Source organism: Clavelina lepadiformis, chromosome 8 (genome assembly GCF_947623445.1).
Source record: "Clavelina lepadiformis chromosome 8, kaClaLepa1.1, whole genome shotgun sequence".
Lineage (NCBI taxonomy): Eukaryota > Metazoa > Chordata > Ascidiacea > Aplousobranchia > Clavelinidae > Clavelina > Clavelina lepadiformis.
The window spans coordinates 15,560,766-15,585,474 of record NC_135247.1 but is presented as its reverse complement, the minus strand read 5'-3'; the positions used below and the strand labels follow the sequence as shown (position 1 = coordinate 15,585,474).

General features: G+C 38.2%; 2 protein-coding genes across 3 annotated transcripts; one reads left to right on the top strand and one right to left on the bottom strand.

The window, feature by feature from the left end:
* Positions 1 to 1,122: 1,122 nt before the first annotated feature.
* On the top strand, positions 1,123 to 11,004 carry LOC143469330 (myocilin-like). Of its 2 annotated transcripts, none has more exons than XM_076966987.1 (10): positions 1,123 to 1,403; positions 1,593 to 2,446; positions 2,836 to 2,890; positions 6,469 to 6,543; positions 8,226 to 8,383; positions 8,771 to 8,916; positions 9,150 to 9,290; positions 9,484 to 9,571; positions 9,939 to 10,087; positions 10,325 to 11,004. In XM_076966987.1, exons 1-10 carry the CDS (start codon positions 1,256 to 1,258, stop codon positions 10,470 to 10,472), a joined length of 1,962 nt encoding a protein of 653 aa, XP_076823102.1. In that variant the 5' UTR covers positions 1,123 to 1,255; the 3' UTR covers positions 10,473 to 11,004. The 2 variants fall into 2 exon arrangements, with proteins under 2 accessions (XP_076823102.1, XP_076823101.1); XM_076966986.1 differs by having other exon boundaries at positions 2,836 to 2,905.
* Positions 11,005 to 16,214: 5,210 nt separating this feature from the next.
* Positions 16,215 to 18,779, bottom strand: LOC143469066 (intraflagellar transport protein 80 homolog). Its single transcript, XM_076966622.1, has one exon. It carries the CDS (start codon positions 18,711 to 18,713, stop codon positions 16,434 to 16,436), a length of 2,280 nt encoding a protein of 759 aa, XP_076822737.1. The 5' UTR covers positions 18,714 to 18,779; the 3' UTR covers positions 16,215 to 16,433.
* Positions 18,780 to 24,709: the final 5,930 nt, after the last annotated feature.

The following is a 24,709-nucleotide window of genomic DNA, read 5'->3' as shown; positions in this document are numbered from 1 at the left end:
AAAACCACAAAACTAATCGGTTTTGATCAGTGTTCTAGACAAAATGCGTCACGTTAACTAGCATTGATAAAATATAGCCTATGTTTAAAATACCGTTCGGTCATGATATGAACTAATAATCTATCATTAAAATCTTGTTTTTGTATTTGAACAACGAACATGTATAATTAAAACATATTTCTTTATATATTCAAACTTATAATTTCTGCATGGGGCATAAGTTTGTATTCATACCAGAGTGCTTATTTCTAAACTCTTTTATTTCTAACTAGTGAGCTGGCAAAGCTTGCAGTCTGACAACGTACTTTGTTTAGCCATTCAGAAAACAAGCAAACCAAAATAGTTAGAAATGGAAATTGCTATTTGTTTGAGAACAGTTGATCGACCGACCCAACCTTAAAACCTGTCATTTGAGAGCCGCAATGCAAAAGATGCATTTAAATTCATCAAAGGCCGCTGGTGTCAAATTATGATACCATGCACTTAGGGCTGCGTTAAACAAATAGGTAGCGTATTGGCAACTGCTAAAGTGTAAATTTCAACTTTGTTTGTAATTGGTTTTGTCGTCTGGGCCCCGACGACAGGTTAATTAAAAAACTACCCACTGTTCCAACTGATATTAGAAAATATGAAACATTTTCTGACTAATTTTGAAAAGATAATGACACTAGGAGAAGATAAGCCATTCGTAACCGTTATCTAAGTAAACGCAATTTTCCTGAGAGAATTTTCACAAGAGCACCACGAGCAAGATTAATGTCGCTTTGGGGGCGACTTACATTGAAATATTACACCAAAGTTATACTGAAATACTTCTCAAAAATGTTAAGTCGACGCCATTCGTCATGTTTGCTCCTCAATTAAACTGCTTTGTTACCAGTTTGAAACAGTGAGAGAAATGCCTGGCCCATCAGTCACGCGACCATTTCACTGCGATTTATCGCGCAAATTGCGTTGACATTTTTCAGAAACCGCGATATCGAGTTTCTCATGAAATTGTTCCCCATTACAGTAGCGTGCGAAAAAGCCTTTTTACTGCAATTTATACCCAAATGTTCACACAGTATTTTCTCTTTAAATTGATGATTTGCAAGAAATTTGCGCACTTTAATCCAACAACCTTTTTTGACCTGCAGCCCTTTGTTTAATCTTGTAATCAGTGTAGATATATTGTCTTTTGTTTAAGCCTATAATTAACGCCTTTCTGATGAAAGCAGGGTACCTGGTGTAAGTGTTCTTAAGATCTCACTCAAAGATGCATACTCGCCATAGACTTGCCTACATTTTCCTCATCCTCTTTCAAATGTGTCTGCTCGTTAGTGCTCAAGATGATGACGAAGCAGCATCAGAGAATGACATAGCCATCAATCAATATCATAAAAAGTTAACTCCCAATATGCCAGGTACAGGTTTTTGATACGATGATAGATGGCAATAAAGATGTCTTTTTAATACTTTAAGCTTTTCTCTGACTGCTGTGTCGAGTATATTTGGTATAAACATTGCAATGCTAAGTGTTGATACATTGTGCTGATCGCTGCATATGCACACCTGCTTTGAATTGGCTATTATCACCCATCTTTTATTTCTAGAAACTTCATTGAATGATGTTCTAAAACCTTTGGTTCGAGAGTTACGTCATAATGAAGTCAACATCCACCTTCTCGAGGAAGCAACTCTCGTTGAACCTCTGCAAGGTCTGGAAGCGTTTTCGGAGCACGAGCCGGAAGGAATACAATTTTCCGAAAGCGTCCCTCCCCCTTCCGAACAAACTTGTCAATACGTCTTCACCGTTCCTCAAAGTCCTCATTGCTCCGGTGTCGATACGGAGGACAGGATGAGCGAGATGCAAATCGCTTTCCGGAATCTCCAAGGACAAATGACCGTCCAACGCAAAAGGATCGATTTTGCTGAAGGTATTATCCGTAAGTTTCGATCCGTGGTTTACCAGCGGCGGGAGGGACATGGCAGTAATCCAACCCAGCGACCAACACGACCAGAACCGACAACAGGGTCCGCATCTCGAGGCAATGAGGCGTCCAAAGCTTTGGAACATCTGTCAGAGTACCTTCAAGTCCAGCTGAGCAATTTAGACATCCAGATCGATGACAGCGAAAGAATACGTTGGAAATTGGAGGAGGACAATAGAAATCTTACAAGGCTGACATCGCAGCAGACGATGCGAATCCACAACTTGACAGAAGCCAACGTTCTCCTCCACGAAACTGTTATGAGCCTCCAGCGTGACCTGGACACGGCGAGACGTGAAAATACAGCCGTGGCCGAATCTAATCGCCTGTTGACGTTGCAGAAAACCGACTTGGAGGAGTCCAGCGGACTACTAGCGCAGAGATTGGGAAAACTATCTCTAGCCAATGAAAAAATGGGAAACGAAATTATTTCACTAAAGACCGACGCCGTATTATTGCGCCATGCCAACCAACAGGTTTGGGTTTGTTGTTTAAAGTATGCAAGAGGAGGGTTGTGTTGACATCTAATCAAACTGATCGCTTTGTTTCGTACAGGGCCTTGTTTGCACAATATTTATTAGGTCTCAGCCTGTACAGTAGTATAGATTTAGTTTTTCGTCACGCGTCAAGTTAGAATGACTCACGCAGCTTGCAGCAATCGTTCTCTAAGTTTCTGCTGACTTACACTTTGTATGAAGTAGGACCATAACAACAAATTCTTACTTTTTGCCAGCAAGCTATATCCTACCATTTAGTGCATAAAAACTAAAGCTAATTAGCCAGTAAAATTTAACGTTAATAAACGGGTTTAATAAGGACGTTAGGTTATATTTTTCTTTGTTCTGAAAGTTTGCGTGTTTTTCAGATTCGTCAAAACGCAACTACAAGAATTAGAGAATTACGAACTCTCCTTTCAAAAAGTAACCCAACGGGTGGTAAGGTTCTGATTGAAAGTTCTGAGTTACTGCAAGCTTTTAATTTAAACCACAACCAAATTTTGTCGTGATAAGGGCAGAAATTTAGGTCACTCGGCTCTTACTCTTGATTACACAACATAGAGTTTATAGGTTCACCCCTCCGCCCACACAAACATGACCTCCGTATAATTATCATGTTGGTGCCCTGCTTCCGCACTTTTATCTCTGCTACTCGAAAGTGGGAGGGTTTGCCTGATCAAACTTGTCGGGTTTTATGAACTGCATTCGCACTCGCGTTCTTCCTTGTTCTTGTTTGTCCTCTTATCTACTTTCCTACCTTACTGACGTCATCAGCAGTTATCCGTGAAGTGGCTGCAATCGCACCCACACACAAGCTATACGAAAGACAATATGACCCAGGTAATTGCCAACCCGACTGCGATCCAAAACGTTTCCCAAGTGAGAGAGTATGATTGCTATCCGCAGTTGTTTAATTCGGCTTGTTTGCCGCTATTCCGATTTATGGAAGTTGATTGAAGTTAAGTACACAAGCAGTAATGAAAGAAATGTTTGTTCCGCTAATTTGAAGCTTATATTGATTGCCAAGTTATATACTTGGAATTGGCATGGGGTTTGAATAAGTCATCTTCATTAAGCTTGTATTTTTTTTAAAAAAGGCAGCGAGTCGTTTAAACCTTTATTTAAACAACGAGATTTTCAGCTTATTGTCCGGCCTTTTCTGCCACGATTAACTCAGCAAAGTTTGCGCGGTATTGTCGTTTACATTAGTTAAAGGGACAACTTAAATATTTGCCCGTGCGCTGGTGATAAGCTTTGTTATTCAAAATATCCTACCAACATAAAAATTGAGAAGTTTTTATATAAATATGACGTTTATATTGCACGGTTTTCCACGGATTTAATTTTTTATTAGATCGGAAATGTAAATAAATTCTGCCGGATTGCAAATTTCAAGTGTCGGCAAGTTCGCTTGTAAAACGACCGATCCAACGTAACTGTTAGCTTTCAGTGGTGAACGGTTTATCACGCGGTATCGCTTTTGTCAACTGACCGGACCAAAAAATCGAACGAAGTCACGTAAGTTTATTAGTCGAGTATAGTTCGTAGCACTATAAACGTGATTGAATGTAACCGCCCCCTTTGCTAATGCTTGGCCTCGACGACAAATACGAGGAAAATTGATTTCAGTAATCGTCGGTTTCCAGTGATATCTCTCCATTTCAAGTTCCTACAGATTTATTTCAATTATTATGCACTCATCGCCGCATCTGCATTTAACCTTATGAGAAACGGGGGTGTAACAAATATGCGGTCGAGAGTTGTAGATTGAGGAGAAATTGGAGACATAGATTTTCAAATATCACTTCGAAAGCGAACGCTTAATTTCGCTGACGTTAACCGTGAATTTTATCAAAGAAGTTTCAACGTCGAGTTTTTGTGCTTTGGAAAAGTAGAAAACAAACCATCGCACGCAAGCTATTGTCAAGGATAAGCACTTGTGTTTTGATACGAAGGAATGATGTGAAGACAAGTGTTTTAGATGTTGTCTCTCAAATGATGCTTGGTTGGGTTTCTTCTCCACTCCAGCCGTGTTGGACTTTTGTTCCTACGCGTCTAAGTCCTAAAGATGTTTCGAACATCGTCCCGCTTCAAATCTGCTCAAGTGTTATTGCGAACAGCATTGAAGACTTTGAAGCAAACTGCTCAAGATATTAACCACTTCATCTTATCGTCGCAATACAGAATTTCAAGCGTTGTTACGTACAGCCAGTTAACGCTTTCCATGATGGCTCTTATTAAAATACCTTTCACTACCTACTTTTATCATGATGACGGTTAGGAAACGTTGATGTCAAACTTTTGACAGCTGCCTGTATAGTCATGATACCACTTCGCAGAAATTTAGTGCGTTGTCTCTAGGATCTTTTATTATGATAATTTGAGCTTTTTACAGTCCAGTAAGTGAAGTTTTGGAAAGCTCCCTGTCCCGCCTGTCACAACAAGTCGAGACACTAACGAATACTGAAGCAACAACGGTGAGCTGTTGACGAGTAAACCACCGTAACCTGGCGAAAAATAAAATTCTTGAACAGAAACGTGAAGTAAACAGGCTCTTAAAGAATAAATTTCCCGTCTTTTTACTTCATACCATTTTCAAAGCTTTTCTTAGCTTGCAAATATTATGTCATTAATCTGTTGTTTGCAAAGCTACTGCTTCTGGTTGCCGGCTTTAGCGGTGTTTGCTCGACAAATAGCATGTCACGAAGGGAAATTACTTTCTCATTAACTTTTTAATTATAGTATTGGAGTAATCTGTTGGTTTACATGACGCTTTATAGCTCTGCAACTCAAATTCTTATGGCAATGTTAGATTCTGGATAAGTGCACAGCTTTCCCAGGCTGCCAATCGTCACGTTCCAGTAACGCGCCATAGATTAGTTAGCTGTTCACCGCAAACGCCTGGATACGCGCGTAATAACATCAAGAGTTTGTGTTATTTTTGAGAGATTTCCAAATTTGAAACTGCAAACCGCAAGTTGGGTGGAATAACATTAATACAGGCTAGCAACTTACATTGATAAAAAAGCGCATACAAATAGAGCAACCCAACGAAGATTTACTGGAAAAGCTCTATCCCAGAAAGAAATTCCACAGCTTGTTTAGCCGGTATGACCCTTAAGTAGCTGTTGAATTATTTTTGAACGATCCATCAAGCTGGACACAGAGATAAGAATGTTTCGTCACTTCGTTTAACATTATAGAGTCGGCGAAGTTACTAGGGCCTCTTGTTAGTCTTGCTTAATCTTCTTGCCTCTTGTAATTGTTGTCATAAATGAAGCGCATCAGAATTTAAACTCACAGTCTTAGTACCAAGTCAAAATAAAGTTGTCCTTAGTTGTTGTAGCTTCGAGTGGTTCCCTTTTACAAAGTCGACTGTTGCGTGCCAACTGATGCCTTAATCCGTGACTTGGTTCAACAGGTCACCGATGCAAATAGAAAACGAGAGAAACGTTTTCGGTCGAGAAAAAGTGTTTTTGCATCACTTTGATTGAAATATCATTATTGAACACGTCAGTGTAAACTTTTATCTGTATGCAAAACAAGTGAGTTTTACAAAAACATGTGCAGTAAACCATCGCGTTTTTCCAATGGGCGTGCATTTACTGTACCTTTCCCAAGCATCTTTAAAATATCAAATCCTGCAGTATACCTGCCATAATTACGAGTATACATTTTGCGGTTTTGCCGCCGATACATCATATTTCAAGTTCATGTTTGTTTTTCAAACCCTGCCCCAACCCGCTAAACCCTAAAGATAGGGTCAAACAGGGTTAATTGTGTATGGGGAGCTTCGGTGTACTAAGTGTGGGTGGGTGGGGCACGATTAGCCTAAATCGAGTCTTTGATGTGATACCCTCTGCACTTTCTGCAGGGTTAACCCAAACTAAGTTGGTGTTATGTTAACCTACTATTATAACATTGATCTATTTGAATCATGCGACCGGTTTTCAAGTATTTACGAATTGAAAGCATCTTTAAAGTACTTTTTGTATTTTCAGCGAAGCCAAAGCACTGTGCTGACGTCATCTCAGGCCCGAAAGACGAAATGGAAGAAAACTTTCCTAATTATACCCGTGAGTAAGAGAGGAAAGCTCAATCTTAATCTAATTAGCGATGACCTGATGAATTTTCTTTCGTCGTATATTATTTCAAGAAACGTCAAGCTTTTGAAATTTAAAACCATTAGTAACGCTAGGTTTTAAAAAGCTGTTGGTATAACTGTACCGGCTAGCGGCTTTGTACATGAACAAGTCACGAAAAGCAACAATACGTAGAAAGCTAAATTATACGTTGAAAGGAACTTGGTGGAACAAGATAAAACTTGGAATTTTCCTTCCGCACCGGTTACACCAGCAGCAGACCGCCCATTTCGAGCCCATGGGAATAAACTTGTTGGCTCAGGTGCTAATGTTTCCTGTGCATCAGGATACGTCAGCCCATTCCATTATATGGAAAGCACTTTGTCATCCATTATTTTGTGTGTTTACGATTTTTTTTGCACATCAAACTTCGACTATCCATAATTCCCAAACTTTGTAACATAAAATGATTTATTTTGAAGAAGTTTATATATGTCCCAGAAAAAGTTTTAAATTGATTGCTGCTCTCTGCAAATTGATTTTATTTAAAATATAGATAAGCTAGTTTGGACGTAAACTCAAACTAATTTGATCTTCTCACCCAACTCGTAGCTCACTCTAATCGTCACTTCCGTCAAATTAAAAGGCATCAGGTTTCTCGGCATTCACAATTTTGAGTTTTGTCTCGTAAAAGTGTGGTTACCTGACTGAATGGCCATTTGCTAATGTCTAGCAATTCGACATTCATTTCCACCAAACTGCGGAAGAATGCCACAGTCTCAATGGGACCAGTTAAACGCTCAATTGCGCAAAAGACTTTAAACGTAAATTGTTGGTGGCATATCGGCGAAGACAAATAGCTCAATTACCAGACATAGTGAAATCCATTTTCAAAAGAGATTCGTAAAACCGAACCCAATCCACTTATATCCTTTTGAAACCAGCAGCATTTTTCTCGCACGTTTTTGACTCTCGGCAAAGATTCGCAAACACTTTCCAAAGTGATATTAAAATTTGAATTCATGTTTGAAACGTTATGCTGTGTGCAAAACACAAATATAAATGTTTAGCACTATATAGAAATGATAGAACAAAAACTCGTACAATAAATTGAATGCTAAATACATTCGATAATTTTATATGTCGGCAAGATTAGGTTAGTCGTTATTTTTACCAAAATATCTGCCCATAAATTTCCTTTGCATTGCATGAGCGTCGGCAAATGAACCAAAAATTTTGTTTGAGATTGTTTAGGACAAGGGTTAGCGGTTATAAGTGAGGTTTAAGGATACGTTCACAAATGCTTGAGAACTAAAAAACCTAAAAAGTAAAGTACTGTACAGGCACGCCATTTCAAGCTGCTGAACCGCGGGTTGATAATAGATAGATAGCTTGCATGGCTACGTGCTGTCTTCATAGGATCATTTTATTGCATCACCCATAACACTTCGTTTCAGCAGTGTCATGACAGCTTTTTCCATGACGCTTACATGACAGTTTGTAAAATGTGGTTTTCTTTTGGCTCACGCAACAAGTAATTTGACAAGAGAGAAGCTTAATTTGACTACTTTTAAAGCTTGTTTTCTACAGAAAACCGTTAATCGCAATTTAGATTCAGTAAAAAATGTAAAACCGCCAACGCTTTCCCGTTAACTTTCAGTGGGGTTTGTATTTAGATTGCGGTCGTCTAATCTCTGTTGGACAACCGGAAACTGTTCGCGAATCAAAACGAACCATTCTGAGGAAGGTTGGAGTATGGATGCGAGATCCGCTGGCACCTCCGGGAAGCCATAGGATCTGGGCAATCATCATCATCGGAAAGAAAATAAGAAAAGTATAAAAAACTCCACCAATACTTCCATAAATCCTACACAAATTTTAGATAAACATTTCGCGTTGTGTTTAACTCTTGGTCTATAGTTGTAAGGACGAGTAAGTAAGATGAGGCTGTTTTTCATCGAAGATATGGTTTCCATTGGTTTCGAGTGCTTCATCGACTGCACGTGTTTCAAGTGTTTAATTGCGCGTTCTTTTATAAATGTTGGAGTGTGGGCCTATTTTAATCACTTTCGCAGCAGGTGTCTAGTCCTTGGTATTAAACGCGCGCTTTTGTTTTCAAAATCCTTGAGGCTTATGATAACTTCAGACCACCTACTTGGAATATAGCGTCATAAACACTTGCCTTTTTCACAAAACTGATCAGAACCTTATGTGACCTTAGCTGATGCAGTACTACAACATGAGCAACTTCCAATCATACAGCCCAGAAGCCCGCTATGATCTTCCGGTTCCCATCGAGAGCAACGGAGCGGTTGTCTACAATGGGAGCCTCTATTACCAGCGTCGAAACTCGAGGAAAATTGTCAGGTAAATTCAAAACAAATTAAATCTTCCTTCTTGGTATGAACCTAGCTTCCGTCTAAGTTACGGTTCTCGGATTTCTGAGTTTCCACAAGTGGCACTTCATGTACGGGAAACGCCAAACAATATTTGTATAACTTTGGAATATTACCTACAGATTACTTACGTATTACGTTTAAATCAGTTGTACTTGGGAACCTAAAAGCTATAGGTTTTCTCACATTTTTGTCGTTTAACAGATACGTAATAGGATCCAACAAAGCTCCAAAAGAACGGGCCCTCAGACGTGCAGGTTTTCACGGCATGTTTGCTTATTCCTGGGGAGGCTACACCGACATTGATTTCGCCGTTGATGAAACGGGGCTTTGGGTTATATATAGGTTAATATCATCTCGTCTTTCACCTCTTTTTCAATTGTTTCCGATAAAATTTAATACCATCAAAGTTACAGACACACGTATCTTAAGTTGTTAATATGTTAAAGAGTTATGTTAGACCGGGCTTTTACAGTTCTGTGGTGTTCCAGGGTAAATTCTTGTCTGTTGCTACCGACCTTCTCTGTTCTTTTTCCAGCACCCGTCAAAACAGAGGGAACATCCTAGTGTCAAAGATCAACCCTGTTACACTCCGGATTATCAAAACAATACGAACCACCATCCCTGTAAGTGACAGTTCAACGATAACGTGGTTTACAGCTACCCTTCCCTAAGCTCCTTTCCAGATTTTAGGGCTTTGATGCTACTAGTGAGGTGGCTTATATTGTTTACATTATGTTTAGGGTGCGGATGTCAGCGTTTCATTAAAACCAAATATTTTCTGCAATCCCAAAAACTTAATTCAAGCTAAAATGTCGCTTTTTTGCCAATAGTCGATTTTGAATAACTACTGTAACATATAGTATATTTCTCACTGTTTTAATCAAATGCGATTATTGTGAGTAAAGATGTACAGTAGATATAACTTATTAACTATTGTATCTCAAAATCGAAAACATTGTTTAACCTAATTTGTTTTTCTTTCGGTTGCAGAAAGTGAAAGTTGCTAATGCCTTCATAATATGTGAAGTGCTATATACGGTCAGTTCGTATTCTGCCGAAAACGCGAGAATCAATTACAGCTTTGATTTCAATACGAAAAATCGAACGAAAATGGACATTCCATTTGCCAATTTTTATCGGTAAAATGTTTTAGAAAATATGGTATCTTGTGCCCATTTTAAAGGTACACTTTTTACTATTGGCTTATCTTTTTGTTCGCCGTCTTCACGATTTCGAAGCGGTATCTAATGTTTCAGATAAAAGGAAGCAATTTGTGTTAGTGTGGTATTTTTCTGTAAAGCTGTCCCTGCGGTTGATAAAAACGTAGCAGCTAAGTCGCAGAAAAGTTCGACTTAAACATATCTCTTTGACGCCAGGTTTAATACCATGATTGATTACAACCCACGCGACCGCCACATTTACTCTTGGGATTCTGGACGACAAGTGCGTTACTTAACATCGGTTGACGACTCAAAAGGAGAAATTCGTAATGATGGTCGTCGGCTCAGCACAACCACGTCGTAATTGCCACAACCAAGTCACAAACATCTTGTTGGATACATGACATAGCAAGCAAGGACAGGTGCCCGTTCAAGACGGAATCTAGAAGTAATTGATGAACTCTCGTGCTCAGGAGTCACGTGGTGGAACTGCTTGTTCGTTGTTACTGACACAACAATACACGCTAAAATGAGAACTGTATTTAGAAGGTTGAGAAATGAGAGAATGAGTTTGTCGCCCGCTTTTGAATCCACCAACTTCCATTACAAGTTTCGACGGAGCACAACTTTTAAAAGATGTTCACGGCCGGTGGACCTGATGCTTTCAAACGAAAATGATATATGAATTATTACAACGCCGCTGGTTCCAACAATAGTAACTTTGTATTGCATTGTCTTCGGCTCGTCGCAGTGGTCGAGAGTATAAAACGCACTTCTTTTTCTGTCTTTATTGCAAACATTTTTTCGCAAACTCAATGTTACTTTTTATTTCTAGTTAAATTTGTGTTTTAAATTGTTTTTTGTTTTTTTTTAAATACAACGTGTTATTGACACCATTCAGGTGCTGCCAGCAGACATAGAGCTCAGCAGCTATACAATTTGTAGAACCTACATAGCGATTTTTCTTTGTTCGTGCTTTTGCAAGGAAAGGGCAATGATCGTTTGAAAATAACAAGGGTACTTGAAGTGGTGTTTTCTGTGTCAAAACGACTTAACAATTACCTCATATTCTGTTGGCAGCTTCATGATAGATGATCTCTATACAGGACCTAGCCCAACACTTAACATTTCCTTCTGACAACCTCTACAAAGGTCATGTCATAAACTTTTGAATAATATTGACTGTTTTGACAGACATTTTGAAACACACCTTTTTCAAAGCATCATAAAAATGATATGTGAAAGATGAAAAATATGCCCAAATATACTTTCAGGCCGAATTGAATAAAACAGTTAACAATTGATTGGAACCTTTCCTTTCATGGAAATTTTCAAACCTTGGAAATTACCAGTTTAAATGTTTGCAAATCTATTTTCCATCAAAATGATCGATAATGTGCAAATGCTTTCGTATTTGACTTGAACACAGTAATTTTAGAGCACTCTGACTACCTAATGGCCCGTTATACCCGTGGTAATAGTCTATGACTCTATGAGGATGCAATATCATGCAACCATGTTTTGCCTCTGATGTAACTTATACCGTTGACCAAACATGAAAAACGGCATAAAAACTATATAACGAAAAGCATTTTTGCTATGAAACTGGCTTCATAAATTCCTAAGGTTGTATGTCGTGTTGAATAAATTGCATCAACACGGTTCTTAAAAACGGGCCCGTATATACCTTTCCCATTGTCGAAACAATAAAGATTCCAGACCTGCGCCAGTATCTGTTTACTGCAGAATATGCAGCGATGTAAAACACAACAAAACCAATGAAACGCTTAGGTTACCATTATTCCTTAAGCTGGTTGTAAGCTTGCCATAAGTCTGTTTTATGACAACGTTGTTGTTTTATTTTTGGCCATAAAGTTGGCTCTTGTATGTTCATTTTTAGACATGAATTGGCCACGAATGACCAGGTTTGTTTGTGGTGTGGACAAAATGGAATTGAACATTCATTCAGGCATTTTACGCATCACCGGTATCGCACCTGCGTCAAAAATAGTTGCTGTATACACTGTTACGGACGAGAAGATACCTTTACAATAACATTAAGCTATTTCAGAAATGCTTATCGCAACCAATGGCACCACATTGTCACCATTCTCTTCTACCAAATAAAACCTCGACCACGATACTGCTCAATTTCTTTTTAAACATATTTTTTTACATTTTTCCAGATAGCCGTGTCATTCAGTAACAGCCATTTTTCATTTTTTGCCACAATGAATAAGAGCGTAGCATTGTTTCCTCCTCTCGGCAAAGTTTGCACAGGAAAAACATTAAAGCCGAAACGACATCTTTGTCTTTTGTCTTGCAAAATGTTACTTAATCCAACGACAACTCTTCTTTTGTATTTTAGACCTTATAAATATTTGATTACGATAACTTATCTGCAAAGGACAAACAGTGATGTACAGAATTTCGTGTGGGAGTCTATTAATTAAGTTACTGGAGCTCCTTCCGGCTTTTAAATCACTGTACAACAAACGCTTCTTATCTTCAAAGGAAGGAGTGTTATGGAGGAGCAAATATATGATAACTTTCATCCTATTCAGGGATCGACAGCATAAAGTTTATCACGTCCTCGTTTCAATTTTACTTGATAAAGTTGCAGGTTGACTTTACACAGAGAGCTGATGAAGGGATTTTTAAGTGACCTGCGCTATTAAATCGTACAATCGTAGTCTGAATATTCCGCAACTATAAATAAAATTTTTGAAAGGAATAGAAAAATATAAAAGAGCTTTTACTGTATAGCGTTGCACGCCAACATACTAAACATAAAAAATAAAATTCCTAACAAATTTTTAAAACTGTTTTTTCCATATTAACCAACTGATAACTTGGGCATTTTATGGTTGTTTTGAGAATAATCTAAACAGCAGCAGGGGTTCCCAAACGTCTCGGTCTATATTCAAAACTGCCACGTTAAATGGTATAGAGTATAGACCCATAAAAAAGCTGTTGCATACCATTCGCTAAATGTATAGCTACCTCTAAGTATTTTACGCATTATACATTCAAAGCATTTGACTTGAGAAAAGTGGAACAGCCTCTTTGTATATACAATAAATAGAAAAATGCGAAAAATAATTATTCAAACTCTATTTTGTGGTGTGCAATCGACTTGAAGTACCTTTGCTATTGACGTATTGGACAACCCGATCTAAACTATAAAAAGCATCCCTTGAGAAGCACAATTCAGTATATGCAGTACGAATGGCGATAACATTCTCCATAACTTATGTGCACAACTTTATTTCATTTCATTTTTGTCCCAGATGACATGAAATACGCAATAAAAATTCTCTTGGCAATTTATACAATGATTTGCTTCTGAAATACTCTTCTTAACCTTTTCAGTGTTCTCTCTGTTTTATCCAGAGCTTTCAATTAACGCTGAACAAACTGCATCGGTATCAAAGTTATAGATATTCTGCCTGTAAATGTAGATTAATTGATGTACATTAATTTCAATTTATTGCGTTTAACTTAATTTTTTATAAATATTTTTATCTTTTTTTATTTTTTTAATTGATAAACAAGGCGATAAAAATTTGTTCCACTGTACTTGAATTTTTATGATTTTATTTTAAATTAAGAATTTTACAACAGGCAACAATTGATTTTATGGGTGACCCATTTGAACTTCGAATAAGTAACCAGGGAACCGGGAACTAGCTTCACGCCGGTTCAAGCGGGTCAATTAGCCGGGTCCTACGACTTTTCATGGGAAAATATATTTGCAAATCACATTCATTGTCACACCTTTATGAAGAAAGTATGTAATAATAACGCAAAAGTTAAAAAGTATTTTGTGAAAAAATTATGATTGTTTTTGCGTCATTATTGATTTTTTTCTAGCAGCGCCTTAGGCTAAGAATATGTTTGCAGTTTGTACCCATGTGGGCAAGATACCGGGGATGGTGCTCCTTATGGTGCGTTCTGGTTTACCAATAATTTCTCATTTTTCGACGTACAGAGAACACAGGCTTTAACACAGGAGTGGGAGAAGTGTGACTACTGTATGTAGCCGCGAACCAGTACGACTTCATGTATACAGTCAGTGAAGTCATTACAATTGAAGCTAAAAACTAACATTCTTTTTTAATCAAAATGTTTTTATTTACGTCAAATTAAATTAACGTCAAGTGTTATAAAAACGATCTTTAAACAAAATTTTGTCAAACATTTACAGTAAGCTATTATAAGAAGAAGTTTAATCTTGCTTTTTTGTCAGATCTTTATTTGTGCTGGAATAAATGTGCCGATTAAAATCTGTGTAGTGTGTAAATTTTCAGTGGCGGCAACTGGCCGTTGAGGAATTATGTATTCAAGAAATGCGAGCTTACCTATAATTTTTGCGGGGGCCCAACTTTACGTTCTGGCCCGGACTCACATTGCGGCCCTGAATGTACCACATGTGAGAGATTTGAACATCTGTGACAGGCAATTGAGGCAAGGGCAGCACGTGTGAAATAAAACGTTGAGGTTGGCCAACGACTGAAGTGTTTTTGCTTATCAAGATTAACAAACCGCCATACAAGTTCGATGAGATAAGGTCTGTCGCAGAAAACTACAACACGACATTTATGTTTCTTTTGCGTTAAAAGGCAAAGAAACCTCATCACTGGAATTTCTAGCCGCGTGCTGTTGATTGTTTACCCACACGCTTTAGCTCACGTCACGTTGTTTATAAACATTCTGGCTTACCGAAGGCTTTTCTCTTTTCTACGGCAATTTTAAAAACGTCACGGTAACCAAATTTGTAGTCGTGCGTCACCACTCAACTCAGTTATTCGCCAAATTGCGACACTTGGTATTCGAAGAATGGCAATTCACCTGAAGGTCCCCCAACCAAACAATTTTGCGGATGTTGTAGACTTACATGTAGTTACACGAGTTTTATAAAGAGCAAAACCGCAAGTATACTTTAACTGTAAACAACACAATTTATTTTGTGTCGTGATGCTGTATATTATTTCTTAACCCTTTGACAAACCTGTTAATTCTGCAAAAGTTCTCCAACGTATCTTGAACAACTTCAAAAACTTTAAAGTTAAGGCTTAATCAAAATAGTTTTCATCAGCTTCATGTTTCAAAGACTCCTATATTTAGCCTACAATGGCAACCTATACAAGAAGGTTAACATATTTTTGCTAATGTCAACGTAAAGGTCGACGAGCACATTTAAAAGAAATTATGCGGTAATAATAACTTATAATGGATAAAATAAGGGCAACTTTCTATCTACGTTTCAAAGCTTTCGTGTTTTTTCAACTTTTTTGACATTTGCTGTTTATAATATAATTGAAAGCAAAACGTTTGGTTAATTAAATTATTATCGGAATAGTAGCTGTAGCGCAAAACCGTTCTTTAACCAATGTAGCATTTAGGATTAGGTAAGCTGTAAGCGTTAAGGATATTTCTTGTTGTCAACTCCATTTCTGTGGACGGTTGCCAGATCATATTTTAACACTCTATAAATTACAATGTCATAGAAAACCCGAAAGTTTTCCTTATTGTTATTGATAAAACTGCAAAAATTATAATAGCATTTACGTCTCTAAACCTAATGTTATTTTCTCTTGGAAATAAAAGTGGAACATTAACGCCATCTAGAGGTGAAAAATTTATGGACTGGATAATTATTACTATTACGATAGTTTATAATACAGAACGTTGTTTTTGTGTATGTTCACGGTTGTGACTGGCTTGTAATTAAGGCAGCCCCCATCGTTTTTAGCCGTTAATTGCGTATAACGTTTTGATTCACAATTGTAGGCCTATCTAAATGCATTAGTTAAAGCAATTTCGTATGGGTTACACTTTTTCATACATAGTTGTTCATTTTAAAGGCATAGCCTGCTGTTGATTGACTGTTTTTAAAGTGTTATACCTTGTGACCGGGTTATTTGATTCTGGTGCCTCGTTTAGGTGAGTCCTGTGTACAATTTAGCCATTGCTCACACCTTGATGCAAAATTAGAGCTCCAGCTATCTGACAGCACGTCAGAAAGAGTCCATTCGAGTTACTGATGTCATATTTTATAAACTTCTGTTAGGCGAAGTATATCCTATTTCAAACAATACATAACTTTTTAGGGCATCATTTATTAAAAACTAAACATCTGTACAAAAATACATAAGCTTTATTAGACAGATAAAACCTTACTAAAAAGACAATGGAAAATACACAGAAACGTTGGAGTACACATCAAGCAATTAACATAATATAAAATCTAAGATAAAGAAAATAGTACTTAACAAAACATCGGACCTATGAGCAACTGCAGTGCTTTCACAAATGACAACCACTAAGCCGCTAAATCATGGTCTATTTTCGCTTGAATATTTTCCCAGTTCAAATTAACGCCTTGCGAATACTTCTTAAATTTACTATTGGTCTCAGATCGATGTAATCTCTGGAGATGTATCTGCCTAAACCACAGGACTGTGTCAACATGGGTTTTATGTTTTACTGCCAAGTCAAGAGCCCTTTCCCATCTGAAGAGATCAATATTTAGCTGAATAGCTCGGTAGATCATGCCACTGTGTAAAAGAGATGCCTCAGGTTCTAATGAATTACCACAGAACAATGCCATCTCGGCACCCTTGACTTCTTTCGATCCGATGTTCTTGATTTCGTTGATGCATTCCACTTTATCTGCCTCCTCTATTGCAGCATATGCAATCTCAGCTGTGTTTAGATCTCGATCCTTAAGCGACATCGCTGCAAGGCTTCCCCACAGAGCACCATCTTTCGCAAAACGACAAAGACGAACAGCTTCATGCCATTTTCCAGCACTAACCAAGCGATGAAGAACAGCTGGGTATGGTGTAACTGCCAACGAAATCAATGATCCATCCTCACGATAAACTGAAACTGTGTTTTCATGGTAAAAAGAGATCTCAGCATACTTTCCAAGCTCGGGATATTCTCTTTGGAACTGAGTGGATGGTAAAATACTCTGATCTACGAACAAAGCAGGAGGATAGAACCAGATTGTGAGATTTGAATCACTAAGACCACAAAGCATATTCACTGTTGTATTCCAAGATAATGACTGGACCATAGATGTCAATTTGGCTAAGCTGTAATTACCACCTTGCTTTTGTACAGATGCTAGATAGACATCGTGGTTCTTGTCTACCAGTGTCAAAAAGCGATCCGATAGTGACCCACATTGACTAAGGTGTACTTCAATTATCTCCAGTTTGTGCACAACTGGTCTACCATCACCTAAGGGCTTTCCAGACAATGCATCAAAGAGTAAAACAGCACAATCATCTTTATTGTCCTTCACTGCCAAGACATCTGGGCTGAGTGCCAAAGTGCGAGAGTTCAAAACTAAAGTATTTGATGAACTTGGTATTTTCGGGTTGCAAAGATGACGACCATCATAACTATAGACATGAATGCCAGAAGAATCGGCCAGCAAGAAATGCTTTTCTGCTTGCATGATAAAAGATACATTGCCTTGTCTCAGCTCAAAAATTGACGGTGTATTGAAGTTGTCGGTGCTGTATATGTGGCATTGTGAAGATGTGATAACAATCAGATAATTAAAGGCAAGTGACAACTTTATTACTCTATCTTTTAATTCCAAAGCCTCATGGGCATCATTTACCACATTATGTACTTCCACGCTCTTCCTGCTCACAAGGGTGACTTCATACTCACACCATTCCAGGTGCTTTTCTACACAATGTGCAAACATTACATTTCCATCAGAGCAAGCTGTTGCCACTTGTGTGCTGTCATTGCTCCAAGCAATATTCGCCATGCTGCCTGTCGATGACTTTTCCAAGCTATGACACCAGCCTGCCTTATCACAAAGTCGAATGGAATTAAATGAACCAACAGCAAACAATTCTCCGCTTGGTGACCATGCAATGGAGGTTATCGGGTAATCCTGAGCGGTGCTAGAGAACAAAAGTCTACCATAGCTATCCCATATTTTATACTTGCAATCTTCTCCTCCAGACAAGATCAAATTATTGACAGGGTTCCAGTCAGTGTTTAGCACAATCCCATCATGAGCTTTCCATTTAACAAGCTTGCCAGATGGTTGCAGTGGTTTTATAACCAGTTCTTTACCATACGTATACAAGACCTGGTCCGATTCTGGACTCCAAGCAACTGAGTAGATGCAGCATGAGAGTTGACTTAAAGTGGATCGAAGCATACCAGAACGTGACCAAATTTTGATTTGACCGTCTTCACCAGCAGTAATATAAGCACTCCCATCATAACTCCACTTTCCACACAACACTGCACCAGTGTGAGCTTCAACACTCTTCTCGACACGGCCGCCATCAGAAAAGAAATGAAACTTGCCATCAGAACTTGTCACCGCAAAAAGATTTGAGGAATTTCTCCCACCTTTTGACTGACCAGGCACTTGGGAAACGTGTGTAGGATACACATCAGATCCAAGTTTGCATGCAAGACTGCTCTCACCGGTTAGAAGATCCCATTTTAAAATAGTATGGTCATCTCCACACGAGAGAACAGAATCCGCTGATGACCAAATTACACAAGTGGCCACATCAGAATGGCCTTTTGCTTTTGGTACATTAAGCTTTAGTCTCATGTCACCTTTTGTTTGGATTTAAAATGTAGTTGCTAGTTACTGCCTGCAAATATTTTACAATTTAAACCGCAATTAGTGTCGAAATAAAATTAGATTCACAGTTTAAAATTTAGGTTTATAAAATCTAAAACCTGATTTTAAAAATCTGCATTTTCAAGGTCATTCTGCCAGTCCAGTAGGAAAGTGCACTTGTAACCATACTCAAAGGGCACTACCCTAACTATATCCAACACATCTAATTGTGACGGTTAAAGCACGTGCTTCATTTTTATCAGTGCACACATCTAATTGTTCTCGAAAATAGAATAAAATCTTTTGAATACATATGATGTAAGTGTACAACAGCTTTCCCATAAACAGAACATTTGTGAATATTTTTTAATTATCGAGGAATCCGCTGTGTCTGCAACTGGAAAGTTGGCCATCTTTCCAAAAGAATTCGTGCAGGCTAAGATACAAATTTTGGTATGATGTCGTGCATTTCAGGCTCAATTCTTTCAATTCTCAATTCTTTTGATCTAGTGTTCCTGTTCGCCATGGACTACTATAGGTATAGGACTGTTGAACAGTTTTAAAACTTTAGAACAAATAAAAAATGTGTGTGTAACTGTGTATATTGGAAAATGCACAAAAAACAACTCCGTAACCGCAGGGTTCGAGGGTTAGAAATCATGGCCGAGTTTAAAAAACTTTATCCTCAGATTAACCTCAACACTTAAATACTATAGACTAATACCATCACTTAAATACTGTAACAAAAAAGTTATTAACAATTGGCTGTGGTTAACACCACGCAGCCCTGAACAGACAAAATTTTTAGCAAAGTCCATAGTGAAAGCATTTGACTTAGTTCAGGTACCGAGACGGCACCACCAGTAATTCAAATTGATCACGAATCACTTAAAAACCAACTTTATTTTACGTTCCTTTTCTATACTTTAGGCTGCTAATACTGCTAATACTATAGGCTGCTAAGCTACTCATAATTAACAAAAATTCTCAAAATTACTACAAATAGTTTGATATAATTCGAAAAAGAAAACCCTACAAACTACAAGCTATCAGTATTTCATCTCCTTCCAGGATTAAGGTTTAAGCCTAACCTAGACCTGCACTGGAATAAATTACTTGTCTCCTGAAATAAGTAACCGCTTCATTTACGATAAAAACAAAGCATTCTAAAGATCACGTGACTACGGTTTGCCCACAAGCAGCTTTCTGAGACGAATTCGACAATAAATATTACAACTACCGGTAGCCTACTATTGTCCCGCATATGTCAGCTGATCAGGTTGCAGAGTTTGGTAAGGGTGCGCACAGTTTTCATAACACTTACAAACGGTCAACCGCGAAGCAGTGGTGCAACGTTCATTAATTTATTTTTGTCAATGGCGGAGACGAAAAATCATGTAGCACATGGGGAGGTGCCACCCGTATATGATGGCCATTTTTGACAGAGAAAGACAACATTTTAGCAGCTTAACTAGCATCTTTCAGTAAAAACCGTGAAAAACAGTTTCGCACAACAGCTACAATCTCATTGTAAACATGGGATTTTGAAGGTGTCTGCACACTGGATACAATTCGTATGATAAAACTCATTTGCGACTACTTACGGGCTGCGGAAGCTTCTATAGCAACGACGAGCAATTTTGTCTGCACACTGAACGCAATTATCTCACGTTAACTCATTCGCAAGCAGTTTCACCAGAACATTAAGCAATAACAAATCCAAAATAAACGATACGAACAGACATATTTCTTTTTTCGCATCGTTGCTTGCGATTCAAGGCGACCTTGCAACTGGCTATGCACCTGGCGCACATTCAAACAATATAATTCTTTATAGTGAAAACAATAGCTGCAATAAGCAAAATTTGAGTTTTTCTGTAAGCTATAATTTTTCAATTTTTTGCCCTAAACAGAAATGCATGCTAAATACATCTTACACAAGGATAATCTTACTAAAAAGGTGGACATTTAAATTACTACTGTACTTTGTTTAAATTAGAATTCGAATTCACCATTACAGTTAATACAACAAAATGCAAGTTATTATGTAAAAGCAGAGTGCAAAAGAGTCGCCGTGAGATCATGAACGTCTAACGCTGGCGGTTAAATCTAGGCTTCCGGTATTTAACTGCTATCAAATGGCGAAGACTGTGTGTCGAGTAAGCATAGCCTATAAGGAGCAGAGAAGTGGTGAGCAAACGAGCACAATAATTATTGTGCTAGTTGATTATAATCAACTTTTGTAGGTTATTGCACGAATAAACAAGTGAGACACAGCTTTTCTCAAGCCCGTCATGTACACAAACGCACGCAACTCATGTCCTCCAAACCAGACAAAAGTAAAAAGCAATTGCTTCCTGACCTTGTGCATTAGGGTGAAAGTAGGAAAAGAGGAATAAGAGCCGTTAATAAAAATACACTTGAGTAGTGTCGACGGTAACTGAATTCTATTGTACATACGGGAAAAATAGGCTACTTCTATATTTCTTAACGCCCAATCTTATAATTCAAACTATATTTCCTTTAAAAAAGCCACTTTAGTGAACAGGTATTATTCTGATTCTGATTCTGAGTCACCGACAGGCACAGATTTGGGCTACTTACACTTTTGAAATTGAAATAAAACAAGTCCTTTTAAGTTAAAAAGAAAGCTGTTCTGGTGGCACGGGTAAAATTACATTGGCTACGTTTAGGTTTAGTACTAGGTTTAAAATAAAATAAAAACACATAAAACAAATTCAAAAGTGATAAAATAATAGCTTGTTTAGCATGAACTACGACTTCACGGCAAGATCATGCAAATACAAATTATATCATACAACTGCTGTATGATATCAGACTTATTGCAGTACACAGGCTCTCACGTTTTTGTGCTTTAGTTTTATATCCTCCGTTCGGCACACTGAATTCTCATGGAGAATGTGCAACTCAGTTTCTTTTATGATACGACGGAGCTCCTCTTCTTCTTCAACCCGTTCTTTTTCCTCATCTCTTGACATTGAGATTTCCTGTCGTAAACACAAATTTCTCTCTTTCCGTTCACGAGTAAAATATGTTAGTGCTTCAGAAAAGTTCCCCTGCTTCTGGCTACAAATCCCCAAAACACGAAGACATGAACATATGATGTTGACAGGTCCATTGAGACCTGCTACTGAATCCAAAGCTTCCGTCGCTTTCTGCTGAGCGACATCATATTGCTTCAAACCTAGCAAGCAAGTTGAGATGTTGTAAAGACACACCACCTTTCTCGATATTTTAGAAACCACGTAAGTCTGATCGAGGTAACTCAACTCCTCTTCAAACTTTGTCAGAGCCCCCTCGTAATCTTCTAAGATTTCGCTTTTACAGATCCCGAGAAAGCTAATACCGTGACAAAGAAGATCAAGTTTTTCCTCTCCTGCAATGTTCGTGTTCTTCAGAACGGCTTCTGCATGTTGAGAACTAACAAATGCTTCTTCCTTCCGCCCTATGTTATAAAAACAATTGATCTTGGTTGTGATTAGATTGCCTTCAAGCAAAGGGTCTTCGACTTTTTTAGAATCAAACCAGGAGATCTCGTCGAGCGCGGCCTGATACTTTCTATTTCTTCTGTGCGCACCTATGACGTACATTCTCATCCACATCTCATCTTTCTCCTGAACTTGACGGGAAGGGTTAGCATTATAATCAGACCAGAGTCTGAGCAGGTGATTATAAAAGTTCAAGAATCGTAAGACTTTGAACTGGACCAGAAGAGTCGGAATCAAGGCTCTATCAATATTTGCAAAGGGATTTGAACTCATCATAGCTTGTTGCAGTCCATAAGTAGTGGTCAAGTATTCCAGCAGTCTTCTCTCTCCGATTTTCTTGCACAATTTTAACAGAAGCTGGTTGTCACTGATGTTGTAGTAACGTTGACCACAAGCCACGTAGTCATTTTGTCTGTTGGTAGAGACGTACTCGCCTAGTCGGACTCGACAAGCTACCGATGCAGCAAATAGTAACCGATGCTCTGTCTTCTCAGATAGAAGGTTTCTGGCTCTGAGGGTCTTTATTATGTCAAAGCAGGAGTAATCTTCAATTGATTCCTTAATTCCCAGCGCTGAAATGAAAAGTGTTAAACTCCTGTAGAATATATGTTTAATGTTCGCCTGTTCGGCGCCGAAGAGATCCATAAGGTTGTTCACGATATTGAATTTTCTTAAATCTTCTTTTGTCTGTCGTTCTAAGAACTCTTTCCTTACTTTGTTTTCATTTCTTAAAAGTTGTCGTAGTTGTGTGCTAAAATCGTTAAAAACTTGCTCGCAACCAAACACGAAACACACTTTTGTGATGATGTCTGCCATGCTGTATATTGCTGTATTGTCGCTAGATCTAGGTTTAGCGTATTTTGCCATATTGCTTGCTGTCTGTATCAACTCTTTGTCTGAGATACCTGCCCGGTCTGTTCCTTGAGGTCCCAATGGAAATTTACTAGCGTGCTCCATCATAGCATCGAAAGAGATGCCACGCCTCGTAATGACGTCAAGAAACCAACTTCCACCCGGCGTTGAAAAGTCGTTTAACGACGGAATGGCAACAGCAGGAATAATTGTCTCACCCAAGTTTATGATGATGATTTGGAAAACAACAGACAACCAGCGGAAATATTCCAAAGTTTTTTCATAATTCTGTTGATTTTGAACGCCCTCCTCTAAAATGATGACGTGTTCGAAATCCGAGTAAGGAGTGATTTCTTTGCGAGCCAACGAACCCATCCCAGCCACACAGTATCGACACGGGGGATTTCCCATAATCTCTTCACATTTTTTAGCAACAAACACCATCAAGTCAGTGTAGTCTTGGGAGATTTCCATTTGTAGATCTTGCATTTGCCGAATCTCCACTTGCTCCAAGTTAAACATTTTCTCATTCGTCACGTAAAAGTGTAAATTGGTCATAATTTCTTCCGCATTGGGGATATCCGTGATGTGGGATTGAAGGCGTTTATCAGCGTTTTTTCTCATCGTTTCGATTTTTTCTTTTAACTGCTGGGATATTTCGATCAAGTTTGCCTCCAACTTTAAAGCTTCCGCGACTCGCAAAATGTTCCGACAAAGTGTTTTGAGATTTTTTTGGAATGTTATTATTTGGGGCTGTCGGACAATTGCTGCATTAAACAAGGCAGCAGCTTTAATCAAATCTCTTTTATTTTCAGCGTTGTTTTCATACAGACAAGCCAAGTTGTTGAAAATCGATGCTGACTTGTCAAGAATGTCCTCGCCTTCTTTATAGAACTTTCCCACTTTAGTACACAGCAACTTCAGCTGATTTGCTAAGTTAATTTCTTCTTCACTACATGACATATTTATTTCTTACTGTGGAAATAACCCACGCTCTACATACGAAGCAGAATCTATAGACTACTTGATATCATACAACATTGGATGAATGGAAGCACAAAATTTTATTTATATAGATCCACAACAACATACGGTGCCTGTATTCAGTGTCGTTACAACTAGTCTATGTAGACGGAAGTAATCAATTGACGCGGAAGCATTGACTATGATCAGAAATTCAATAAGCCTTAAGAATGATTCATATCATGCATAAGGCGATTTTAACTGCGTACGTATAGCATTTTTTAACAGATGCTATAAAAGTATGTGGTTTTTATCAAACTGTTTAAGCAACTGAATCAAGTCTTACGTTGTTCCGTTATCAGCGTCCACTCCTGGATTTTTTTTGGATTTCCGGAATTTTTTATTTGTAATATAGTTTTTAAGCTTTGTTGCCATAGGCAGCTGGTCCCCAAAGTGCCAAGAGCATTTTAACACAAATCGTTTCGTATCAAATACACCCTGTTTAACTCAGCCATTTTCAACTCACAAAATGACTGGATGAGATTAAATGAATACTTTATATTATTAACCTGGTTTGATATGCTACACTAGTAACTGTTGTGGGGATACTCCCGTAGCGATACACTTAAGTGCAAGTGTTTTTGAAAGCATTGGGTTACT